The 22,500-nt window shown below is 19.0% G+C and overlaps 8 protein-coding genes and 2 non-coding genes across 10 annotated transcripts in view; 6 read left to right on the top strand and 4 right to left on the bottom strand.

The window, feature by feature from the left end:
• Positions 1 to 2,334, top strand: part of PF3D7_1213900 (conserved Plasmodium protein, unknown function) — a gene marked incomplete at both ends in the record, with an annotated part of 3,610 nt that extends 1,276 nt beyond the window's left edge. The window contains 2 exons of the mRNA XM_001350508.2: positions 1 to 2,053; positions 2,250 to 2,334. The exon at positions 1 to 2,053 is cut by the window's left edge and continues 1,276 nt beyond it. Of these exons, the coding sequence (XP_001350544.2) occupies positions 1 to 2,053; positions 2,250 to 2,334 (2,138 nt within the window). The remainder of the gene's footprint in view (positions 2,054 to 2,249) is intronic.
• Positions 2,335 to 5,066: 2,732 nt separating this feature from the next.
• PF3D7_1213800 (proline--tRNA ligase) lies at positions 5,067 to 7,307 on the top strand (the record flags this gene model as incomplete). The annotated part of the gene is made up of 1 exon (XM_001350507.1): positions 5,067 to 7,307. One exon carries the CDS (start codon positions 5,067 to 5,069, stop codon positions 7,305 to 7,307), a length of 2,241 nt encoding a protein of 746 aa, XP_001350543.1.
• A 1,211-nt stretch (positions 7,308 to 8,518) lies between these two features.
• PF3D7_1213700 (DNA-directed RNA polymerases I, II, and III subunit RPABC3, putative) lies at positions 8,519 to 9,373 on the top strand (the record flags this gene model as incomplete). Its single annotated transcript, XM_001350506.1, has 3 exons — positions 8,519 to 8,677; positions 8,815 to 8,960; positions 9,241 to 9,373. The coding sequence occupies 3 exons, from the start codon at positions 8,519 to 8,521 to the stop codon at positions 9,371 to 9,373; spliced, it is 438 nt and encodes a 145-aa protein (XP_001350542.1).
• A 1,037-nt stretch (positions 9,374 to 10,410) lies between these two features.
• PF3D7_1213600 (dynein light chain 1, putative) lies at positions 10,411 to 10,692 on the bottom strand (the record flags this gene model as incomplete). The annotated part of the gene is made up of 1 exon (XM_001350505.1): positions 10,411 to 10,692. The coding sequence occupies one exon, from the start codon at positions 10,690 to 10,692 to the stop codon at positions 10,411 to 10,413; it is 282 nt and encodes a 93-aa protein (XP_001350541.1).
• A 1,485-nt stretch (positions 10,693 to 12,177) lies between these two features.
• On the bottom strand, positions 12,178 to 14,412 carry PF3D7_1213500 (integral membrane protein GPR180, putative; the record flags this gene model as incomplete). Its single annotated transcript, XM_001350504.1, has 2 exons — positions 12,178 to 12,612; positions 12,751 to 14,412. 2 exons carry the CDS (start codon positions 14,410 to 14,412, stop codon positions 12,178 to 12,180), a joined length of 2,097 nt encoding a protein of 698 aa, XP_001350540.1.
• A 1,763-nt stretch (positions 14,413 to 16,175) lies between these two features.
• On the top strand, positions 16,176 to 17,906 carry PF3D7_1213400 (kelch domain-containing protein, putative; the record flags this gene model as incomplete). Its single annotated transcript, XM_001350503.1, has 1 exon — positions 16,176 to 17,906. The coding sequence occupies one exon, from the start codon at positions 16,176 to 16,178 to the stop codon at positions 17,904 to 17,906; it is 1,731 nt and encodes a 576-aa protein (XP_001350539.1).
• A 677-nt stretch (positions 17,907 to 18,583) lies between these two features.
• PF3D7_1213300 (conserved Plasmodium protein, unknown function) lies at positions 18,584 to 19,031 on the top strand (the record flags this gene model as incomplete). Its single annotated transcript, XM_001350502.1, has 2 exons — positions 18,584 to 18,741; positions 18,854 to 19,031. 2 exons carry the CDS (start codon positions 18,584 to 18,586, stop codon positions 19,029 to 19,031), a joined length of 336 nt encoding a protein of 111 aa, XP_001350538.1.
• Positions 19,032 to 19,135: 104 nt separating this feature from the next.
• Positions 19,136 to 19,972, bottom strand: PF3D7_1213200 (mediator of RNA polymerase II transcription subunit 18, putative; the record flags this gene model as incomplete). Its single annotated transcript, XM_001350501.1, has 1 exon — positions 19,136 to 19,972. One exon carries the CDS (start codon positions 19,970 to 19,972, stop codon positions 19,136 to 19,138), a length of 837 nt encoding a protein of 278 aa, XP_001350537.1.
• Positions 19,973 to 20,920: 948 nt separating this feature from the next.
• On the top strand, positions 20,921 to 21,084 carry PF3D7_1213100. Its single transcript, XR_002966659.1, has one exon. It is a non-coding gene; the product is annotated as a U1 spliceosomal RNA (small nuclear RNA).
• A 124-nt stretch (positions 21,085 to 21,208) lies between these two features.
• PF3D7_1213000 lies at positions 21,209 to 21,961 on the bottom strand. Its single transcript, XR_002966658.1, has one exon. It is a non-coding gene; the product is annotated as an uncharacterized ncRNA (non-coding RNA).
• Between the last annotated feature and the right edge of the window lie 539 nt (positions 21,962 to 22,500).

Raw genomic sequence — 22,500 nt, 5'->3', positions numbered from 1 at the left:
TATTTATAATTACTCCACAAGTTCTGAAATTATTTGAAGATAATTTTGATTATCAATGTATAAAAAAAGATTTTATATATAATATACTTAAACAAGAAATAAAAATAGAGGAGATATATGTTCATGAAATAAATGGTGATTATAATTATACCGAATGTAATAATATCATTACTACTTTATCAGATTTTCGAATATATTTTAAATTTTTTAAAATGTTAATTGAAAGAAATGTACATCCTTTTCTTGCTAATGCTTATCATTTACTTCCTGAACAGCCAAAACGCGTTTTGACTGAACCAGGTTTTTATAAACACAAAAATGCAATAGTTCATGATACATGTAAATTATATAAAATTGTTTTAGTAGAGAAATTTAGTGAAATATTAGATAATAGTACTATTGAAAATTCAGTTATAGGAAAAAATTGTAAGATAGGAAAAAATTGTAAAATTATAAATACCGTAATAGCTAATAATTGTATTATTAAGGATAATGTTAGTATATTAAGTTCATTTATTTATGAAAACGTAATTATAAATGAGAACGTATTTATTGATGAATGTTGTGTTCTTGGAAAGAATATAAATATACCATGTAATATCGAAATTCCGAAATATACTAGACTGAGTGCATATTATACAAATAATGTTAAAGATAAATTACAATTAGAAAAAAAAAATAAAGAAGAAGATATACTATTAGAAGAACATCGAAAAGTTCGTGAAATCGAAGAATCACAAAATGACATAACCAATGTTAAGGAAGAAGACACTATAGATAATCAAGATACTTTTGAAAATGAAAAGGAAGTTTCTGATATTATATGCCATCAACATATGCAAAGGGAAGAAAATGATTATGTAATTATTGATGAGAAAAGTTTTGATAATCCTAAGGAGGTAGCTAATAGTAACATTCTGAATGATCAGGAAAATATAAAAAGAGAAGATAAGGAATATGTTATTCTAGACCAAGCTCATGCTCATTTAAATGCGTCCATAGACAATGAAATGTTAGATCATAAGGTTGATGAAAAACACACAGATAAAATTAATGCAAATCAAGATTTCATATGTGGTGATAAGGAGCTACCAAGTGTATTATCTGATAAGAATGAAGAACAAAATAATAATTTTGTTCATGTTGTGAATGACATTGAAAATAATGAAGGAATAGATCAAAATACAGAAAAGAATAATAATATATCGGTTGATGAAAATATAAGCATTGGAATTAAACCAAGTAAAGAGGATATTTTTAATGAGAATGAAAATGTTATATTAAATATAGAAGAACCATTTGATATAAATAATTATATAATAAAAACAAAATATACAGATGAACAACTAAGATTTTTTTCACTAATTGGGAATACACAAATGAATATTAATACTTCCTATATCTCATCATCCGAATATGATGATTCAGAAGATGATGAAGAAGAAAATGAAGAAAGTGAGGAAGAGGAGGTAGATGAAGAAAATTATGATTCAGGTTATTCAACAACAAAAAATCATAGTACTATTTTAACTGATGATAATACAAGTGATGATAAAGGAGCAGAATTATTTAATGAAGATTCAGTAAATATGAGTGATATTAATAAACATTTTAATGATATTAATATGGATAATGAAAAGAATATTTTCTCTAAAGAAATCTCTTTATTATGTAAAGAAGCTATTAATAAACCACAATTTATGAGTCATAAAATCCTAGAAATGAAAAGTTTTAGACTTTCATTAAATTATACAGATCTTGATGTCCTTGTGGGTATCTTCCCTATAATATGGGAATATATAAATCAATTACCATTTGATAAAGAATCTTGGATAGAAAACTTTGATAATGCAAAGTTAGATATGTTATTTTCATCCTTCCTATTAGAAGATCAATGTTATTATGAAACTTTATATGATTTAATATTAGATTATTCAAAAAAGCAGTATCTAACTTCTAATATAAAAAATAATATCTTTGGATCTGATAAATTGTGTAATGCATTCGAGTATATCTATCACTCGGACATATTCGAATTTAACTATTTCAACGAGTAATACAAAAAGAAAAAAAAAAAATAAAAAAGAAAAAAAAATAAAAAAGAAAAAAAAAATTACAAAGACAACTTAATATTTTTATGTATCAAATTATGTGATTATGTATTATAAAAATGCTATATATGTATTTACATGTATATATGTTTAAATATGTACATACATATATGTGTATATTTTTATATTTATTTATAGGTGGATAAATAAAAATCAATCGGATGAGTTTTTGAAAAACAACATGCGATTAAAAGCTTTTGCTGAGTGGTTAGCAGATGAATAATCAAATAATAAAAAAAAAAATGGCAATATGATAAATAAATATGGCACATTTTTTATTATGCAAATGTTGAACAATTGGTATTAAAAAGGGAGTATAAATAAATATATATATATATATATATATATATATATATATATTATATCACTACAAGGCGTATATATAAAAAAAAAAAAACATAATTTATTATAATATAGTACAATATAATGTATTATAATAATTTGTTGATTTTTTGTATTTATTTTGTGTAAGGGGGAAAAAAATATATGTATATAGTTACTATTTAGAGAAAGCTTACGATTTGGGTAAGTGTGAATTTATTATTTCCCCCCTTTCTTTTAATTTTATACCCTTTTATAATATGTTATGTGTGTTAATATTTTGTTATTATTTTGTTATTATTATTTTTATTAATTGTTTTATAGTTTTTTTTTATTATTTTGTTATTATTATTTTTATTATTGTTTTATATTTTTTTTTTTTTATTTTGTTAAAATGGTATATATGTCTGCTTCTCTATTATTCTTTATTAATATATATACTTTATATTGATGTATTTTATTTTTCCCTTTGTATCAATTTTTATTATATTTTTATTTATTATTTATATTTATGGTTTACATATGATATATATATATATATATATATATATATATATATATTTATTTATTTATTTATTTATTTATGTTCATGTGTTATATTACTTTTTTTTGCTTCTTTTTTTAAATGTATAATTAAATTGAATCTATTTTTTTGTGCTTCCTATATTTTATTATATAAATATATGTTTTTATGAGTATATATAATATATATTATTGATATTATAAAATTTTACATATATATTATATATATATATTTTAATAATGTATGTTATTAAAAAAAAAAAAAAAGAAAAAAAAAAAGAAACAATGGCCAAATAAATAATATAAAATGAATATATTATTATAAATTTAAAATACTTTGTGATATTTAAAATTTTTTTTTTTTTTTTTTTTCTTTTTTTATTTCTTTTTTTTTTTTTTTTTGGTAATATTTTTCTTCGTATTTTTACATATTTTCATGAATTTTCAAAAAACATATTGAGACTTATTTTTTACTTATAATAAGATTTTAAAATTTTTATCTATTTAATATAATAATATATTATTTTATTCTCTTTTTTTTTTTTTTTTTTAATTTGTCATACCAAAATAAAGGAATATATATATATATAACCTTCAGTCATAAAATACACTTGTATATAATATATAATAAAAAGATGTTGGCATATAAAAAAAAAAAAAAATAAATAATACATAATAAAAAAAATAAGTATTCATTTCTTTTTGTTTTTTTTAAATAAAAATCGCATATAAAAATAGGGCATATTGTTATTATATTGTATTATATATAAGATGAATTTATATATATATTATATATATATTATATATAATATATATATATATATATATTATACTAGTAAAAAAAATTTATATATCCTATGAAGGATTATAATATATATTTTATTTATTAATAAAAATAATTTTCATGTTCTCAAAAAGATATTATGTTGATAAAGAAAATATACATGCGATTAGTTATATATAAATATATATATTATATATTATATATATATTTATTTTTATTTGTAGGTAGATTTAAAAATATAATAAAAAATAAAAAGTTAATAAATAAATAAATTATATAAATAATAATACCATATGAAAGAGAAAAAAAATATATGAAGGAATATAATTTTATTCATAATATTGATAAAAATATTATTATATAAATTATATAATAAAAAATATTAAGAATAAACAGTACATATAATAAATACCATTATATAATAGTTTTATTACAAGTTATAAAACAATTTTACAGTTATATTTTTTTTTATATAAAATGAATATATAAAAATTCTATTATTTATAAAAAAAAAAAAAATACACTTATATATAAAACCATTTAAAATGAATTATATATTTTTTTATATTTTATGATATCTTTAAAAGTTCAACAAGTCAAAGTATTATATATGATTAATATAAATATTTTATCTTATGTATATATTTTATATGTATTTTATTGTTGTTAGTAATAAATAAATAAATAAATAAATAAATATATGTATATATATATATATATATATATATATATATATAATATATATATTATTTATCAGCTTAGTGAGAATTCTTATTACCTCATATTCTTCTTGTTCATTTTCCTTTTTATAATATATATATATTTATATATATATATATATATATTAACATAATATGCTAAAAAGTAAAAAATGTAAAATGATATATTTCATTTATCCTTTATTATTTAATGTCACATATTTATTTCATTTTAATTTATTTTATTTTTTCGAATTAAATTCTAATATGATTTTATAATTTCTACACACATATAAGAATATTCAATTATATATAATATATATAACAATTTTCTTTTCTTTTTCTTTTTAGTTGCATTTTAATATTTGTTGTATGAAAAAGAATTCATTATTTGTACTTAAATAAATAAATAAATATAAATATATAAATATATAAATATATATATATATATATATATATATATATATATATATATATATACATTTATATTTATACATGAAAAGAAGAGAACTTTCAAAACAAATGAATAAATAATTTTTCATGAGATTATTTGTTTATTATTTAAAAAGCAAGAATTTGTTAAAGGTAAATAATTTTCATAAAATATTAAGATCATATAAAATTGAAAAGATGAATAATAATACAAATGGAGAAATCATTATCCCCCAAGAATATTTAGAAAAGTCCGAATGTTTGTTTAAAGAATTAAAAGAATTAAATATAAATTTTAAGGAAGTAAAACATGGCTTAGCTGCTACTATTAAAGATTTATTAGAAATGAATTTAGAGAATTCTACAAATATATTAAAGAATTTGTTTTTAAAAGATAAGAAGAAAAATTATTTTCTAATATGTACATTAAATAACAAAACTGTCGACTTAAAAAATTTATCAAATATTTTAAAAACAAACAACTTAAGATTTGTTGACGAAAACAATTTAAATAATATTCTTAATATCCAACCAGGTTGTTTAAGTCCTTTGGCTATTAAAAATGATAAAGAAAATATAGTAAAATTATATTTTGATGAAGAGATAAAAAATATGCAAGAGGTTATTATACACCCTTTACATAATTATAGTAGTTTATATATAAAAACACAGGATGTAATAAAATTTTGTGAATCTTTTAATCACGCTCCTGAATATGTACAAATTAAAGAAGATACTACATCAAAAGCACGTGTAGATAAAAAAGAAGATGTACAAGAAGAAATGGCCAAAAATGAAGAATTACAGAATAATAACAATAATAATAAAAATAATAGTAATAGTAACAATAATAATAATAATAATAATAATCATATCAAGGATACCATTTTAAAAGGAAAGCTTTTAAGTAATAATGAAGTAGAAGATAACAAATCTAAGGATAGTAATATTTTAGGTATCACTTCAAAAAAAATAGAAAATTTTTCAGATTGGTATACTCAAGTTATTGTAAAAAGTGAATTAATTGAATATTATGATATTTCGGGTTGTTATATATTAAGACCCGCTGCATATTATATATGGGAATGTGTTCAAGCTTTTTTTAATAAAGAAATAAAAAAATTAAATGTTGAAAATTCTTATTTCCCATTATTTGTTACAAAAAATAAATTAGAAAAAGAAAAAAATCATATAGAAGGATTTAGTCCAGAAGTTGCTTGGGTTACAAAATATGGAGATTCTAATTTACCTGAAGAAATTGCTATAAGACCAACAAGTGAAACAATTATGTATTCAGTGTTTCCAAAATGGATTCGATCGTATCGTGATTTACCTCTTAAATTAAATCAATGGAATACTGTGGTACGTTGGGAATTTAAACAACCAACTCCATTTATTAGAACTCGAGAATTTTTATGGCAAGAAGGACATACAGCTCACAAAAATGAAGAAGAAGCTGTAAAATTAGTCTTTGATATTCTAGATTTGTATAGGAGATGGTATGAAGAATATCTAGCTGTACCTATTATTAAAGGAATAAAAAGTGAAGGAGAAAAATTTGGAGGTGCAAATTTTACTTCTACTGCTGAAGCTTTTATAAGCGAAAATGGAAGAGCCATACAAGCAGCTACATCTCATTATCTTGGAACAAATTTTGCAAAAATGTTTAAAATTGAATTTGAAGATGAAAATGAAGTTAAACAATATGTTCATCAAACATCATGGGGTTGTACCACTAGATCTATTGGTATTATGATAATGACACATGGTGATGATAAAGGATTAGTTCTACCACCAAATGTTTCTAAATATAAAGTTGTTATTGTACCTATCTTCTATAAAACAACAGATGAAAATGCTATACACTCATATTGTAAAGATATTGAAAAAATATTGAAAAATGCACAAATTAATTGTGTTTATGATGATAGAGCATCTTATTCTCCTGGTTATAAATTCAATCATTGGGAATTAAGAGGTATTCCCATAAGAATAGAAGTTGGACCTAAAGATTTACAAAATAATTCTTGTGTTATTGTTAGAAGAGATAATAACGAAAAATGTAATGTCAAAAAAGAATCCGTATTATTAGAAACACAACAAATGCTTGTTGATATTCATAAAAACCTCTTCTTAAAAGCAAAGAAAAAATTAGACGATTCAATTGTTCAAGTTACGAGTTTTAGTGAAGTCATGAATGCATTAAATAAAAAGAAAATGGTACTTGCACCATGGTGTGAAGATATTGCAACAGAAGAAGAAATTAAAAAAGAAACTCAAAGATTATCATTAAACCAAACAAACAGTGAAACGACATTATCTGGTGCTATGAAACCTTTATGTATCCCGTTAGATCAACCACCTATGCCACCAAATATGAAATGTTTCTGGTCAGGGAAACCAGCTAAAAGATGGTGTTTATTTGGTAGAAGTTATTAAAATGAAATGATATATTATTAAATATATATTTTTATTATTTTTATTATTTTTATTTTTTTATTATTTTTATTTTTTACGTTTTTTTTTTTTTTTTATTTATTTTTTTTTTTTATCATTATTATATATGATACATATATTCTTATATATATTTGTATATATGTACCCCATTTTTCATTTAAAATTCAATAATATATAAAAACATTTATATTTGAAGATATTTACATCATTCATTTTTCATTCTTGTTAATATTATTACTATATTTTTTTTATTAACAAAATTTCAAGACATTACAACTTAGTTGCATGGTTTATCTTTTCTATTTTTTTAGATATACACGTTTTTAAATTAAAAATTAAAAGTAATGTAATTGTTATATAAACAATATTTTTAATATATGAGAATATTTATGTTTATAAAATTAGTATGTTTCTTAAAAAGTTTTAGTAATTATTTACGCTTTATAAATAATTAAAGAAAGCAAAAGTGAAGACAAAAAAAAAAAAAAAAAAATAATAAAATAACAACTTATTTCTTCAAAATATTCAAAATATTTATGTAAGCATATTTTATATAAATTAAAAAAAAAATTTTAATCTTAATATAATTTTTGTTAAAAAAATAAAACGTTGCCTTTTAAAATTTTTTCCACAATAATAATATAATATATTACATATAATATATATTATATTGTATTATTATATATATATATATATTTATTACATATATAATTTTTTTCTATTTATATGGAGAACCTATTAATATAATAAATTTTATATGACTGATTTTAATTTTTATTTTTTATATACATTATAAATATATTCTATATTGAAATGTTATTAATATATTAATAATATTTTTTTCATTCCTAATTTAAAGTTTTATTTATTTGATTGTATTGCATTTTATTATTTATTAATAAAAATTATCTATTCCTGTAATAATAGATATATTTAAAACATTAGGAATCCGATTTTTTTTTTTTTTTTTTTTTTTTTTTTTTTTTTTTTTTTTGAAATAAGAATAAATATTATATAATGAGTTTTGTTTAAAAATTTCCAAATTTTATATAGTATTATGAATCTATAAAAAAAATTATGAAATAAATGTAAAATATTGTTTAATAAAAAACTGTATATAATTTGTAAAATTTTTATATTAACTTAAAATATATATATATATATATATATATATATTAATGATATAAAGAACAATGGCATCAAACATTTTATTTGAAGATCGCTTTGTTATAAGTAGTGTAGATAATTCAAAATTTGAAAAAGTGAGTAGAATTAAAGCAAAAAGTACAGGTTATGATGCAGAGTTAATACTTGATGTTCATTCTGAATTGTTCAAGGTTGAAGAAAAGAAGGTAATATTTAAAAAAGAGAAAAGAAAAATAAAGGCATTATTTTATTATCTGTATAGTTCTACTTATTTATTTATGTAGTTATTTTATTAAAAATATTTATATAATTATTTAATATATATATATATTTTTTTTTTCAGGCTATTTATTTAGCACTTCAAGATAAATTGTTAAATCGAAATGATGAAAAGGGTTGGGAACAAAATGAAAATGTTCCATTAAATAATATTGAATATATTATGAGTGGAAGAATTTTTAAATTTGAGGAATTATCATCTGAAAGAAGGTATAATTTAATATTTCCCTATAAATATGAAGAATATATAAATATTAATGTATTAATGTGTATATGTATTATATAATAAAATATTTTTATATGTATTTAATTATGTATTTTTTTTTTTTTTTTTTTTTAATGGACATTTATATAAATTTATAATTTTTTAACCTGTACCATACATATATTTGTCTATTAAAAATGTTACATTGTTAAGTGGTAGCATTTATTATATACATATATATATATATATATTTATTTATTTCATATTTTTATCAATTTCTTTTAGGACTGTATATGCTTCCTTTGGAGGATTAATGATGGCACTGACTACTGATAAACAATTCATTGGAGATTTGGAAATCGATATGAAAATATATTTACTAACCAAAAATATAGATATTGAAAGAACAAGAGAATAAAAACTTTACCCTTTTTAGCTAGTTCTTATAAACAGCTAGAACAAAAAAAAAAAAAAAAAAAAAAAAAAAAAAAGACGCAAAATTGGTGCGCTGCTTTTAGCATTTTAATTTTATTGGCTTTATAATTTTTTTTTTTTTTTTTTTTCTTTTTAGTCAAAAATTATATTTTTAATTTGTAAAAATAAATAAAATATTATTTTATCCTTATTTTATTTTATATTTTGTTTAGTTTTTATGTTTATTGTAACAAATGTGTATACATTTAAAATTAATTTTTTTTTTTTTTTTTTTATACATATAGTTGTCGTTTATGATTTAGTAAAAAATCTTATAAACCATTAATAATTAAAAATACTTTTATTAGTATATTTTGGAATCATCATATTAATATGAAATAAATGGAATATTTAAAAGATAGAAATGGTATGATTATAATATTCCTTATATTGATATATTATTTTATTTATATCATATTATATAATGTATATATATATATATATATATTTTTTTTTTTTGCAAGTATTCATACTTATTTAAAAAGAATAAAGAAAAAAAAAAAATAAAATAAGTGGGAGAATACATATATGTGTTATATATAAATGTATAACTTTTCAAATGATGTTCATTTTTGATGCACATATAAAAAGGAATAAAAAAAGAAAAAAAAAAAAAATATATCAATAAAACGATAAAAATAGAAAAATAAATGTTATTAATATCAATAAATATTAAGACATATAGACAAAAATATTTATATAAAAATAGTCATACGTATTTTAATACATATATATTTTTTATATGTGTATATAAATAAATAAGTTTTGGAAGAAAAAGAAAAAAAAAAAATTAAGTTATAAAAAAAAAAGAAAAGAATAATAAACTTTTTATAAATAAAAATTTATTCTTAATTTGTTCTTCTTTTTGAATGTTGTATATAACATATATATATATATTTATATATATATATATTGTTTTATTTAAATGGGAAATCGATTTAAAGATAAAATCGGTCATGTCATTATTATAAAGGTTATACTTCATCCCGATTTAAATAATAATATAGCTACTTGTCCAATATAAAAATATATAAAATTTTTGGTTTCGTGAGTAACATAAGATCCAAAATTTCTTCCTACAACACAGTGCCAAGTTGGGTCATATTTTCTATCAAATTCTTTTTTAATATGTGCAGCAATATCTTTTTCGACGTTATATTTTTGTAAGGCCTGATTAGCACAATCAATAGCATCAATTTGCATTTCTTCTGTCATATCTACATTTTTTACAACTGCATTTTTATTAGATTTTCTATCAGCCATTTTTTTATAATTGAGAACTCTTTTTTCCTGTTTTTTTTATTAAAGGAATTTATGAATTTAATATTTTTATCAATTCACACATAAATATATTTATATGATAATAATTAATTTTTTTTTTTTTTTTTTTTTCATATATGTGTGAATGATTTTTTTTATATTTCAATTATTAATACTATTATTAAATTAAAAAAAAAAAAAAAAGAAAAGAAAAAAAAAAATTCCAGTACACACAATAATACTAAAAATCCTTATATATAAAAATTATAAAGAACAAATAATATTATATTAAAATAATAAAATAAAATAAAATAAAACATATATATTATGTATGTATAATTTTTTCTTATATTTTTTTTTTCAGAATTTTTTTTATTAATGTATATAGCATTTTTTATATAACATATAAGATATATGAAACCTTATTTTATGAAATACAAAAATAAAATGAATAAATTAATAAATAAATATTGTATATATATGTAAGAAAGCAAAATAAAAGAGTAAAAAAAAAAAAAAAAAAAAAAAAAAAAAAAAAAAAAATTTATATATTTTCTATTTAAATTTTCTACTTTATATATAAATATAATATATATATATTTATTTATTTTATTATTTAATTTTTTTTTTTTTTTTTTTTTTTTTTTTGAATATGCTTTTATGGTAATATTGAAACATTCGGCTCTTGAAACAATTTTGTGAAATTTACCCAAATAAATAAATTACATATAAATATTATAGAGATGTAATTATTAAAATATGCATAAATAAAAAATTCAAATCTTTTTATATGTAAGGGATGCGTCTAAAAATAAGCTTATGAGAATAGGTGGATAGCAATATATAAAATCATGTTATAATTATATATAAATAAATATTATTTTATTTTTATTTTATTTAATTTTTTATAATTATGATTGTTATCAAAGAATATACATTAGATAATATATTACATTTTATTCTTTTATCAAATTCTAAATTTATTAATATTTATACATAATCATAAAATATTTTTGAGCTTGTTCGTGAATATTGGTATTTCACGTGATATCTAGTGATTAGGCATTTAAAAAGCACAATAATAAATATGTATAATATATATATATATAGAGGTGTATATTTAATTTGAAAAAAAAAAGAAAAAGAAAAGATAATCTAAATAATTATAAAAAATATATATATTTCCATTTAATTTTTAATTTTTCTTAATTTTTTTTTTATTGTACTTAATATTTTTAATTTTAAAGTATATGTTCTTATAAAAAAGTGTGAACATTTGAATTAAAAGACAAAAAAAAAAAAAAAAAAAAAAAAAAAATTACTTTATACATAAAATGTAATATTAAATAGGTATAATATTTCATGTGCATATATTCTGATAGAAAAAAGGAAAAGAAAAAAAAAAAAAAAAAAAAAGGAATAACATAATAAGATGTATCTCTGTAGCTGTGTAGATATAAAATAAATTGATTTTACTTTATTTTATTTTTAATATGTATGTATTTTTTGATTGAACCAACTGGATGTTGCTCCAGGGAGATCACTTGCAGACATATCGGAAACTTTAAAATATTCTGAATTTGTTAAGGACATTTTTGTAATAAAATATGTAGATATAAATTGCAAAAGAGCTGTCCCAAATAACATGAATCTTTGCCTCCAATATGTATCAAATATATAGCAAATGATAAAAATGATAGGAAAAGAAAAAATATAAAATAGTCCGTATACATACAATTTTTTTAAAAATTTACGAATTGGTGTAATCTTAGACATTGTAAATAAATTGTTTATATTAAAATGATATAAAATAGCTAGTGATATTCTTAAAACAAATATTATGTACCCAGTTACATTATCATTGTCGAAAAATTTGGAAGAGGTTTCCATTATATAAGTGTTATCTAATATGACCAAAATTACCTGTATGGAATAAATAATATATGTAATATATATATATATATATATATATATATATATATATTTATTTATTTATTTACTTATTTATTATTATACCAATTATTTTTTTTGCAATATATTTTTTTTATTCATTTGTCTTACGTGAAATATGGTGATAATTATAAAGATAACCTTAATTCTTAATATTATATCGAAGGAAGCCTCAAAAATGGTAAAACCGTAACTCAAGGAAAGTAACATTGTGCACATAATTATTTGTGCTAAGAAATTTAATATATTAAAAGAGATTTTAAAGAATTCAATTCCTATTCCGTTCTTTGAATAAACGAACAAGTGGATTAGTAATAATGAGTTAGATAATAATTGTATAAAAATGACAATAGCTACCGAGAGTATCATAGCATGTTTATGACTTTTAGATGTAATATTTTGTATTATAGTATTACCATAATTAAAAATTAAAAGGATATATAGAATAGTTAATATAAATGTGAGTATAGGTGAATAAAGTAATTCATAAGAAAAATGTGATTTATTTGTTTGAAATATATTAACTTCATATTCAATATGAAATCCTTCGTTTTGATATATATAATCAATAACCTGTTCATAATATCCGTTTTTATATAAATTATTATACATATTATTAAAATTCTTCATCTTTTTAAATTGGTAATATTTAAGAAAAAATGATATATCATTAATTTCACTTTTGGTGAATTGTTCTTCTAGAAATAAAAATCTTTTAGGATTTTCTAAAAGAGTTATTTTGTCGAAATTGAATGATTTATAAAATATGGACTTATTCTTTTTCTCATTCATATTGTTATTCATATTGTTATTATTATTATTATTTATATTTTCCTTACTATATATATCCTTTTCAGTTTCTTCATTTTGAAAATCATTATAACTAGTGTCCTGTTTTATATCCATATCATTTAAACTTGATATGTCAAACTTCTTTGAAGCGTGCAATAAATATTCCCAATAAGCTAATTTTGTCTTTATGTTTAATTTTAAATTACGTATGAAATTATCATAACAATCGTCAAACATTAAAAACCAAACGTGTACTCGATGTGTTGTTTTAGCATATATTTCTTTGTATGCATAATTAGAATTTTTTTCATTTAATATTGGTCCATAATTTAATATTTCAGATTGAAGCAATTTATTATTTTTTAATTCACTATGTATAGCATTAAACGACATAGAATATTTATTATTAATAAAATTTTTTAAATTATATGTTTTACTATTAACTAAATCTGAATATTTAAAATAAAAAGGTATATTAAACATATGAGAATTTTTTAAATTACCAAAGGCATAACATTTATCATTTTTATTAACATATCTTTGTTCAATATCTTGCATGAGTGTTATTCTTTGAGGTATATATTCCAAATCTTGATTACTTAAAACGTAATAAGCATTATCATAATCCATATGAAGTAATTTATTACTTCTATTATTATTATTATTATTATCATCATCATATTTATTATTATTGTGGTTGTTCCCATCATCTTTATCATTTTCCATTTCCTTCAAAGTTTTATTATTAAGCTTATAATAATTGTTGAGCAATTTAGCCGTTATATTATCTCTAAGTTTCATTTTAATACTAAATTGACAAGTTCCTATATTACAACTGAATTTTGTTAAATAATGAATTTTCTCATTTTTTTTCAGATAAAATTGTCCTTGATATACCTTTCCTTGTATATTCTCCTCATTTATAAAAAATAATACTATCCATAAGAAAAAAGTAAACATGTAGTTGTGACTTTTACACATTATTCTTTTCAATACATACAACATTACAAGTTTTAACTATCACAAGAAAAAAAAAAAAAAATATATATATATATATATAAAATATTATATTATATGATAAGATAAAATAAAATAAAGGAAAATTGAAAGAATATATATTAGTCTACATAAATATAAATAATTGTATATATATATATATATATATATCAACCTTTATATTTATAATTATTGATATTGATATTTTTTTAGCTATAACAATTCATTAATTCTTTATTAAAAGACAAAAGCATAAATATGAAATTACATATATTTCAGACAACTTAAATTAAATCATAAAATTATAAAATGCAAAAAAAAAAAAATATATTTTTTTATCATATAATAAAAAAAATAACAAAAACAACGAGAATTAAAAGAAAATGAAAAAAGATGAACAAATAAAACAGAAAAATAATATGGACAAGATAGATTTCTATATTATTTTAAATATATAAAATAAGAAACACAATAAAATTATATATAAATTATCAAAAGACAGAAAAAATATATATATTTTATTTACAACATATTTTGTTACAAAATGGTGTATTTTATAATTTATTTATTTTTATTTTTTAAATATGTAAATAAACACGTGTAAAAAAAAAAAAAAAAAAAAAAAAAAAAGTTAATTAAATGGACATACGGTTATAACATATGAACAGAAGAATAAGAAAAAAAAAATAAAATAAAATAATATTGATAATGTATGAATTTAAAAAATATAATTTTAATTATATTTATTTAAATATAATTTTTTGTGTCTTAATATTAATCTGCGTTGTTCAATACACAATGATAGTGTAAAGTACATATATATAAAAAAATGTTTGAATAATAATGCTTTTTGAGGATTTATGTGTATGAAAATATATATTTGATTTATTCTAGTAAACCTATTTTTAAAATTTAACAAAAAGAATTACGTAAATGATAATATGCTTATATAACCATGGTTCAGAGTAATATATATATATATATATATCTTTAACCTTCCACAATAAAAATTAAAAAGAGGGGAAAATATAATTAAATATGAAAATTTCACAATACTACAAATATAATTACATGTGTAGAAGTATATGAATTTATTTTATATTTATATGTTGTAATGTAAGGATAATTATAAAATAAAATAAGAAAAAGAAAAAAAAAAAAAAAAAAAAAGACCTTATAAATGACAAAATAGCTAGCTATTCGTACACTTTTCATAGTATAGACTTTTTCTTTTCTTTTCATTCTTTATCTTTTTTTTTTTTTTTTTTTTTTTTTTTTTACAACATAATATATAAATATGCATTTTATAATATGCAACATTCCACTGTCTTGTAATAATATATATATATATATATATATTTATTTATTTATCTCAAAATAAATAACATATACATATTTGTTTAAGTATTATAATGTTTATATAATCAACTTCGTTGTTATATTGTCTTTTTCTTTTTTATTTTTAAATTTGTTTTTTCATAGCCTTAAAAAAAATAAAGTGTGCATGTTTTTATTTTATTTAAAATTATACCATTATATTTTTTTAATAATTACAATTTAAACTTTGTAGCGATAATATTTACAAATACAAATATAAGAACGTTGATATATATATATATACATATTTATATATTTATATAATTACTTATATTTGTTTCATTTTTATAAGATGATCAAACGTTGTCTTGCAAGGTTTTGGGATTTATAACAAATTGTATATAATTAAAAAAAAAAAAAAAAAAAAAAAAATGTCAGATATTTCAGATTTCTCTGAAACGGAAGACTTTTCGGAAGGGGAAAAGAAAACAGAAGCACTTACGAAAAAGTCAAAAAATATAAATGTTTCTAAGAAAAGGATTGAAGAAAATTTGGAGTCAATGAGTAAGAACAATAGCTTAATAAGTATTGATATAGTAAATGAGAATGAGAAATTAAATGCACAAACCTCTGGAACATATAAAAGAAGTTTGCAAACACAAAAAGGTTCAGAAGATGATAATGTGTTGAATATAAAAGAATCGAAAACATTTAAGCATTCCTTTAGTAATTCGAAATTGAAAGGAGTAAAACATAATACAAGTGTGAATGCTAAAGTTGCTGATTGTGTAATGTCTCCACCTGAATTTTTTTTATCTCATATTTATCATGATAATAAAGTATTTACTAAAACATATGGGCATTCAATGGTAGAATATGAAAATGAATTTTTCATTTATGGTGGAATAAATTCTAAGAATGAATACTTAGATGAATTTTTAACATTTACATATGGAACTAATACATTTACTTCAAAAAAATTAAGTGTGAATCCAGGGAAAAGAGCATATGCATCTATGACCTTAACATATAATATTAATAATAATAGTCCATCTTTATTATTATTTGGTGGATTATGTGGACCAAATATATTAGCAAAAGATTGTTATATGTATGATTTTATGGAAGATATGTGGTCAAAATATACATTTAAATTAGATTCATCTCCAGGTACAAGGTATGGGCATGCATATACCTATTGTCCTAATAGTTATGCTACTATTATTTGGGGGGGCGTAAATCGAAATAATGAATTATTAAATAGTGGTCATAAATTTAATAATGGTGAATGGAGTGAACTTAAACATAAAGGAATATGTCCATCAGGTAGAGTTTATTCAACTATTGTTTGGCTAGATAGAACTACTAAAGAAAATATTCATTATAGTTTTTTATATTTATTTGGTGGTGATTTAACAAATAAAGGCTCTCCAACAGATGAATTATGGGTTTATAATTTTAAAAAAGAAAATTGGTTCTTAATGAAAAATTCTTCAGGTGAAGCTCCTTGTCCTAGGTGGAAACATGGAGCTGTCATTTTTGATAAAAATATGTGGATATCTGGTGGTTTATGTTCAGGTTGGTTTTCTAATTATTCAATACCAGATTTATATGTATATGATATACCTTCAAATTGTTGGTTCAATTGTCAAATAGCTTCTAAACAAATACACAATTGTTATGATTATGGTACTTTAAATTTACATTCACAAACTAAAGCTTTTTTTTTATTCGGAGGAAAAAATGCTAACAATGACCCTACATCTAATGTCTGTAGATTTGCCCCTCTATGTACCAATGTATCTATTATGACCATGAGAAATGAAATCAAGAGATTTTCTAACTACGTACTTGATGTCAAAAACGAATCAGAAGATACTGCAAATAATGTTTCAGAAATGCAAAAAATTATACATACTTTTAGTCTCGATATTAAAGATTTTAAAATACTTTTCGAAGCTCTAACAAAAAGTATACAATTGTTAAATGATAATATAGAGAATATTAATAAGGAAATTGAACTTTTAAAAAAGAAAATTTCAACAGAGGATGAAGCTGAAAAAAAATCCAATGTAATAAATAATATGCCTAATCCAAATAACAAAACAGAGGAGTTTGTAAACGAAGTTAAGGAACCACAAATAAATATGGAAAATAAATAATACACACATTAATGATATATATATATATATATGTATATTTGACATAATAATATATTTGCATTATATACACTATTTAGGGGCAATCAACTTTTTTTTTTTTTTTTTTTTTTTTTTTTTTTTATATATATATATATATATATATATATGAGATAATTATATAAATATACTGTCATATTATATTACATATAATATAGATAACAAATAATATATTTTGTTTCTTTTCTTTTCTATTTTGAGTATTTTTTATTATTTATTTATTTTGTATGCTATAATACTCTGTACTTACTAATTTAATAATAAACATTAATTTATAAATATTTTTTTATGTTAATAATAAAATAGACAAGAACTGTATGAGTCTTTCTTAAATATAAATTTAAAATATTTGTATCTTAGATTACTATTAAAATATATAAATAAAAAGTATAACATTTATATAATAAAATTATTTTTTCTACAATATGTGTAATTATAAATATGAATATTTATGTAAAAGGATTTTTTTTCCCTATTAATACGCGTTTTATATATATTAAAGGAATTATTATTTGATTTATACGTAATACCTCTTATCTTGAATAAGCAATCTTGTGAAGTTATGAATGATATGTTTTAAAAAAAAAAAAAAAAAGTTATAATATATATATATATATATATATATATAAATATTTAATATAATGAATATTAAAAAAGATCAGACCACAAAAGAGGTTGAACAAAAAAGTAATGCATTGGCCGAAATTAATATGTACGAAAATTCAGAACTTTTTTCTGATACGACTATGTCAGAGATAGATAACTCATATAAATTTTGGAATGAAGAAGACGAACATACGTAAAAACTGAAGGAAATATATATATATATATATATATACCGAATGATATTATATAATTATTTAATATAATATCATTTCTTCTTACTTTTTTTTTTTTTTTTTTTTTATTAGATCCATTTTTGATATATGCAAAGAATTCGAAAGTTCAGAAGAGGAATATGAGAAAAGAGATGTTAGGAAAAAATCACAAGATTACCAAAAGAATAATAGTATTGAAATAAATACAATGCCATTGGAAAATACTACACAAGATGAACAAACAAATGATTTTGAAAAAGAAACATATTAGTTAGATATGTGTTAAAAAAAAAAAAAAAAATTCATATTGTTTTTTTTTTTTTAATTTTTAATATATATATATATATATATATATATGTATGTATAAATTACCAATCATATCCCGAACATAATTTTATCCTTAAATTCTTCAACAAAATTGTAGTTGAGTTTTCTTAATGAAACAAAAGGCTTAAAAATTTCTGCGTAATGTAAAAGATTTTTCTGAGTTAATTCTGAATATTTATTATCATTTGAATACGATTTAATTTGAACAAGTGCTCTATCATGAAATAAAGGTTGTTTGAAATTTTCATCTTTAAAATGTTGTAAGATTAAGACGATTATATGATCACTATTACCATATTTATTATGAAAGATATGAGCTTTGATATAAATTTTATGACTCAAATAATAACCAAAAGATTTCATTATTTGTTTATAAGTATTATGAACAATATATTCGGAAACAATATTAACATCAACTTTACTTTTTTCAGAACTTTTTAAAATGGCACCCTTTTCATATTTTCTTAATAAACATAATCCTTTTAAATGAAAAGGTTCTAAATATTCTCTAAAAATATATTCCTTTTTTTGTGCTTTTGGGGATAATATATCTAATTCTTCTTTAGAATCATATTTGTAATATGAATCGATCCATTTATAAATATTGTTTACATCCGATGCTTTGGTTATGACATTTAGAAAATCTTGAAATTTATTATCTTCATCAATATGTATTCTTTCATCAGTAATATATAAACTACTTAATGAATATTCTGTATATTTAGAAAAGTCATTTTTATTTATATTATTTAATATATCTTCATTTGTCCATTTATTACCAACCTTTTCTCTTATATTAAAACTTTCATTTCCCTCACCAATTTTATCATTCTTATTAAAATCGGATATAAGCTCATCAAAAAGTTGTTCTACGCTTTCATTCATAATGTATCGTTATCCCTTTTCATAAAATATAAACGCAAATATATATATATATATATATATATATATATATTATAGTAAATCAAGTGTGTACAGAAAAAAGTATTAAAACATAATAAAAAGGTTCTTTCAATAATAAAAAACACACACAAAAAAAAATAATTATACGAACGAATGTATTAATTTATAACATACAAATAAAGAATCAAATTTAAAAGTTCAAAGTTTTATGCTTTTTATTCATATTGTATATATCAAAGAGGGAGTGGTATATTTTTAACACATTAACGAAAAAAGGGAAAAAACTAAAGAATATTATTAACTACAAAAAAAAAAAAAAAAAAAAAAAAAAAAAAAAGGAACGATAAGGAAAATAATAATATTATAAAATAGAATAATTTGAATGATATTCTTTATTATTTTCTTAAAAAGTTTATATATAATTATATGAAATATATATATATATATATATATATAAATTACTTTTGTGACAATTTTATTTTTGGATAAGGATAAATTATTAAATCAATAAATAATGAATAATTTATAAAATATCATATAATGTTTACGAAAGAAAAATAAATTAGATATATTTATAATAGTTTTAATATTTATATGATATATAATACTGTAAATGAAATCAATAATTATTTTATTATTATACCTATTGCTATATTATTATACTACGTGAAGTGAAAATATGTAAATAGAAGAATATATATATATATATATATATTTTAAAATGACATATGAATAAATAAATATTTAAGTATATAAACATATAAATATAATATATATATATATATATATATATATATATATATATATGTATAATATAATATTTTAATTTTTAATAATATTAAAAATTATAGAAAAATAAAATAGAAGTAAAACAAGTACAGTTTCAGTATTGAAAAAGGAACACTATGAAAAAATGAGGCTGTTAAAAGCCAACTTACCTGGCTGGCGTTTGGGGTAGCTCAAGCATTATCCTGACGTAGTTCGGAGCAGAGCATTGCACTCAGCTGACTGTGATGAGCTATAGACTCTCCACATGGGGGGTGCTAACAGCAAAATTTTTGCCCGTGGCATAATTCATCTAATGATTATGCCATTTAACAAAAAACAATTTTAAATTATCAAAATTTTTACATCTTATATATAATATATATATATAATATATATTTTTTTTTAATATTGAAAAGAAATTATAATATTATAAGTAATTTATTTTATTATACTTTAATTTTTTTTTTTTCGTAATAAAAAGGAAAAAATTTTATTCGCAAGCTCTCAAAAGTATTCATATATATATATATTATATATTATATTTTAAATATTCTTAATCATCTTATTTTTTATGTTGCTAATATTTATTTTATAACGATCCTTATTAGTTCCAAAAACAAAATATTTATTATGTAATAATATTATATATTGTTTCAATATTAAAGAGAATATTTTTCTTTTTTTTTTTTTTTTTTAGTTTTCTCAATTATTTTGATATAGATATATATATTATATTTAAATCTGTATTACCTTGGCTTTATAAATGTATTTATTAATAATATCAACAAAAAGAAAATATTTTTAGTAATAATATTCATCAGAATATATTTATAAATTAAGAGTTACTATGTTTTTATTTTATTATATTTTTTTCGTAAGAAAAGGATATTTTTTAATATACTTTTATATTTATAAGGACATTTGAAAGTAAATGAAGTTTTTATTTAATTAAAAATGGTTAAATGTGAAATAAAGAAAATATACAAATGAACAAAAGTATTGTAGCGTTTATTTTGTATATATATATATATATATATATATATTACCGTTGAACTTTTAAGTATTTATTATTAACATATAATTTATATAGCAATAAATTTTACATTTTATATTTCCCTTTTTAATTATAATAATAAAAGGATATACATTTACGTTCTTATGTATGTTACTCTTGTGGTTGGTAAAGTAGTAAAAGTATATTTTATATAAATATAAGAACCACAAGGGGTATATATAAAAATGTTTACATAAATAAATAAATATATATATATATTTCTTTTATTTATTCTTTTCCATATGCCTTTTTTTTGTAAAGAATATTTTATTATGAAACAAAAAAAAAATTATATGTAAATACTAGGACTTATAACCAAGTAAAATACTTCATATTTTAGAAACAGTTTAATAAAAAAAAAAACAAAAAAAAAACAGAAATTATATTCAACGCTAAAGGATACAATGAGTTATATATATTTATAATGCTCATGTAAATCCATAAACCTTTTTTTTATTTTTTATATTTATAATATAAATATATGTTAACAAAATTTTTTATGTGACGAAGGAAATAATAATGAAAAATAATTTTGTTATTTTCCACATATTAATTATAATATATATATATATATATGTAACACATTTAACAACCTTATTTAATACAATCTACATGATTTTATTATGTATCAGCTTATTTATGTTTATTAAAAAGTTACATATAATAAAAAAAAAAAAAATAATATATA

Source organism: Plasmodium falciparum (assembly GCF_000002765.6).
Source record: "Plasmodium falciparum 3D7 genome assembly, chromosome: 12".
Classification (NCBI taxonomy): domain Eukaryota; phylum Apicomplexa; class Aconoidasida; order Haemosporida; family Plasmodiidae; genus Plasmodium; species Plasmodium falciparum.
Note: the sequence above shows the minus strand (reverse complement) of the source record. Positions and strands in the feature narration are given on the sequence as shown.